At 45.1% G+C, this 4,706-nt stretch overlaps 1 protein-coding gene across 1 annotated transcript; it reads left to right on the forward strand.

Annotated features, from left to right (window-relative positions):
• Positions 1-381: 381 nt before the first annotated feature.
• LOC117867268 (40S ribosomal protein S11-like) lies at positions 382-931 on the forward strand. Its single transcript, XM_034752159.1, has one exon. It carries the CDS (start codon positions 401-403, stop codon positions 875-877), a length of 477 nt encoding a protein of 158 aa, XP_034608050.1. The 5' UTR covers positions 382-400; the 3' UTR covers positions 878-931.
• The last annotated feature ends 3,775 nt before the right edge of the window (positions 932-4,706 follow it).

The following is a 4,706-nucleotide window of genomic DNA, read 5'->3' on the forward strand; positions in this document are numbered from 1 at the left end:
CATCTTGAAAATGGACACTTGGGTTTTGTGCTTCGCTCAGTCACTGCTCGCTTAGGAAGAATGATGTGGGGTTTCAGAATTCAAAAACATACTCTGTCAACCTCAAACATTGAGCTGACTTCTTGGTTTTATACAGTCACTACTTTCTTTGTAGGGCAGTCTAGAATGTGGTAGAGTGAAGAAAGGGAACAGCCAACACTTGATCTGTGGATTACACTGGGAAATAATTGCTTTTGTGTCTTGCTTTTGTAACTGTAACATGCTGCAGGGGATACGCAGTGTTGGGAACTACTGTGTTACTCTTCTACCTTAGCAAGCATGTGCTTTGCTGGAGATTAGATTGGGTGTTAGCTCCCTGCCATGCCAATCTGTCTGTCTTGTTGCCTTCCCGCAGTGCAAGATGGCGGACAAGCAGACTGAGAGGGCTTATCAGAAACAGCCTACCATCTTCCAGAACAAGAAGCGTGTGCTTCTGAGAGAGGGAGGCAAGGAGAAACTCCCCCGTTACTACAAGAACATTGGCCTGGGCCTCAAGATCCCCAAAGAGGCCATTGAGGTCACTTACATTGACAAGAAATGCCCGTTCACTGGTAATGTCTCTATTCGTGGCCGTAGTCTGTCAGGTGTGGTTACCAAGATGAAGATGCAGCGTACCATCATCATCCGCAGAGATTACTTGCACTATATCTGCAAGTACAACCGTTTTGAGAAACACCACAAGAATATGTCCGTACATCTCTCCCCCTGCTTCAGGGATGTCCAGATTGGGGATATTGTGACTGTGGAGGAATGCCGTCCCCTCAGCAAGACAGTCCAATTCAACGTCCTCAAGGTCACAAAGGCTGCTGGCACCAAGAAGCAGTTCCAGAAGTTTTAAAGGCGACAAATGGATGATCAGGATGAATAAAACCTTTTGTAAAAATCAAAAAAACCCCAGACTCCTCAAGCCTCTCACAGCCCAAACCTTGCCTAGCAGATAACAGTTGTGAACTCCAGCCCTGAGCTCCTCAGAGACATTTCTCTGCAATGCACGGCCCCTGTCACTGGTCATTCACAGGCGGTATGGAGTTTGCTGCTCTTTTAAAGAGTCAGTACGTTGCAGCTCATTAACTTAACTGGGGCAAATACATGCTTCTCTTCAAGCACAGCACTGAGTTCGTTTATAGTAAAAACTAAAACAAGTTTATTAACAAAAGGACATAGGCTAAGGCAGTGGTTCTCACCCTTTTTTCATTTGCAGACCCCTAAACATTTTTGAATGGAGGTGCAGATCCCTTTGCAAATCTTAGACGTAATCTGTGAACCTCCCAGTGGTCTGTGTACTTGAGAACCACTGGGCTAAGGGATACCAAGTAGCAGGAGTAAAGGTAGAAATAGTTACAAACAAATAAAAGTGAAAACACACATCTCACAGACTAAAACAACCTCACAAGATGCAATCTTTGGTTAAGATGGTTTCTCTCCTTTCTCCCAGTCTCCTTTCCAGCCTGTCCAGGATCCATCAAAGATCAGATCACTTGGTTCCTTTGTTTCCTAAGATGAAGCATCAAGATGGAGTCTCTCTCTGTTCCTGATATCCCCAAAGGGAGTGTCTTTGTCTTACAAGTCAGGAAGCCCTCTTGGGTGCTCAGGTTGGCTCTGTGTGCTGTGCCCCCAGCGAGCTGATCCCATGTCAATTTTGTATCTCCTGTGATATTACAGTGCGCATGTCCTTCCTACAACCGCCAATACAAATGAATAGTTCATTGTCCATGTCTCTGGTCACCTCTGGCTCAGTTAGCCTCCAAGCCAGAGACGTTTGCCTTCCCCTTTGTCTTGAAAAAAAATGATATGCCTCCTTTGTCTGTTTACAGTCTCCAAAACATAATATCAGTGAGTATTAATAATTTCACCTACAATGTTGTTACAAACATTTCACAAGGATATTAATGACCAGTGTGGTGCTGGTTTTCCAGTGATGTGTTACATGACACCTTTCAGATATAAATTATAACAACAGGGAGTTGGGGTACACTGAGCTGGTCAGGCCAGCTGAAACTCACTGCTACATATGAGGGAGCCCCTTGCCTTCTGGCATAGGGATGCTCTTCAGGTCACAGTGACCCCCCCCCCAGTTCACCTCTCACCCAGTGACTTCAGCAAAGAGAAGATTACTAATAAGGTGTCAGCTGGAGGTCCTTTGACTCCCAGACATGATGGGATTGGGGTCAGAGTTTGCCAAAGGACAGCCAAAGAACGCCACTAGCTGTCACCTTCAGCCCCCAACTAAAACTAAAACCTCTCCAGCGCATTGTCATCCAGGATCTACAACCTATCCTGAAGGACGATCCCTCACTCTCACAGATCTTGGGAGACAGTCCAGTCCTCGCTTACAGACAGCTCCCCAACCTGAAGCAAATACTCACCAGCAACCACACAACAAAAACACTAACCCAGGAACCTATCCTTGCAACAAAGCCCGTTGCCAACTCTGTCCACATATCTATTCAGGGGATACCATCATAAGATCTAACCACATCAGCCACGCCATCAGGGGCTCGTTCACCTGCACATCTACCAATGTGATATATGCCATCATGTGCCAGCAATGCCCCTCTGCCATGTACAATGGCCAAACTGGACAGTCTTTACGCAAAAGAATAAATGGACACAAATCAGACATCAAGAATTATAACATTCAAAAACCAGTTGGAGAACACTTCAACCTCCCTGGACACTCAATTACAGACCTAAAAGTCGCAATTCTTCAACAAAAAAAATTCAAAAATAGACTCCAATGAGAAACTGCAGAACTGGAATTAATTTGCAAACTGGACACCATTAAATTAGGCTTGAATAAAGACTGGGAGTGGATGGGTCATTACACAAACTAAAAACTATTTTCCCATGATAATTTTTCCCTACTGTTACTCACACCTTCTTGTCAACTGTTTGAAATGGGCCATCCTGATTATCACTACAAATTTTTTTTCTCCTGCTGATAATAGCCCATCTTAATTGACTAGTCTCGTTACAGTTGGTATGGCAACCCCCATTTTTTCATGTTCTCTGTATATATATACCTACTGTATTTTCCACTGCATGCATCGGATGAAGTGGGTTTTAGCCCACGAAAGCTTATGCCCAAATAAATGTGTTAGTCTCTAAGGTGCCACAAGTTCTCCTCGTTCTTTTTGCTGATACAGACGAACACGGCTACCCCTCTGAAACCAAAGAATTCTGTACTCCATGATGCCTAGCCTCCCCCTCCCCCATGTGAAAAGAGCACATAGAACTTTGGCTCTTTTCTCTTCCCATCCCCTGGCACATCAGAACACCCTGGGAGTCAGCCCCAGAGGAGTGCCAGCTGGTTGGACTCCTCCCAGGTCTCTCTACAGACATGGGATCAGAAGGCCTCCTGCACAGAAAGAGAGAAGGTGGGAAACAACCAGTCTGGCTAAAGAAAGAGCAGGAGAGGCACAGACAGCCGGGCCTCACCCAGGCATGCAGAATTCCCCTTCACGAGAAGAGGAGACCTTGCTTGATGAGTCATTTCCCAGCTAGGGAAGAAAGGAGCCAGAGCCTACTGCAGGGGAGACCTTCAACCCGACACTGGTTACCAAGAGCAGCAGCATGCCGACTATGTATGTAATACATGCACTGCATGCCCCAGAATTCAAAAATGTGGTCTACCTAGTGGCCAATGAGCTGGAGCTGGCCCACAGGACAGCGGCATGCGAAAATTTTCAAGTTGCTTGATGTGTCTGCAATAAACTGACCCACACCCATATAAAAGAGATGGTATCACTGCTGCATTGTGTATCATCAGTTTCGTTGGCGGTTTGATGGTATGCAGGTTGAGTATCGTATGGTGAAATCACCAAAAGCCTGGGTTGCCTTTCATAATCTGTTTGATATTTTTTGATCCAGGAAACCGTCACTTGAGATGGTACTGTCATGATATGTTAAGTAATTGTTGATCTTTAGTTTATATCATTGATGGTGATGTTGGCTCAGTGGTAATAGTTGATGGGGCTGGTTGGAGGAGGACTTCATTTCCCACCCGCCCCAGGCTGATGGTGAGTCCATTTCTTTCTTTTTGCCTCCATCCATCTTCCTCTCCCTGGGATGGCAAAGTAAACACACTCTCACTCACTTGCCTCTGAGAACCCATGAAGGGTAAGCTCACTTTTACTGAGTAAACAGAGCACAGTCATCTGCAAAAACAGTTTCATGTATGAATTCCTCAAAGACTTTTGTCTTTGCAGTAAGCCTCTGGGACTGAAGAGTTTTTCATCAGTTCTATACCTCGTGTAGCTGCCCCTTTGAAGGTAGTCAGTTACATTATTCAGAATGGGTGTGAAGAAGAGACCAAAGAGGATCAGTGCCAGCCCGCAGCCTTGTTTCACCCTATTAAATATGGGAGTTGGTTTAGAGATGGTACCATCTGAGAGTACTTGACCAGTCAAGTCTTTGTGGAATTGATGTATGGGGTGTAGAAGCAGAGGTAGTACCTCTGAAAGTCATGACTGTTGCACTCTTTCGAGTGGTTCTTCCAGTCCTCACTTCACACCCAGCTCTCATCTCACCAATACCACACTGTCTCTGACCACTACATGATAAGAATTAATGGATGAGCAATGAGTTTAAGTGCTGTGGCAGAGCGGGGGACACTATATAAATGAATGTATTATTATCTTTTGCTTGTTTATTTCATCTTCTTGAAC

This window comes from Trachemys scripta, chromosome 17 (assembly GCF_013100865.1).
Source record: "Trachemys scripta elegans isolate TJP31775 chromosome 17, CAS_Tse_1.0, whole genome shotgun sequence".
Taxonomy (NCBI): Eukaryota; Metazoa; Chordata; order Testudines; family Emydidae; genus Trachemys; species Trachemys scripta.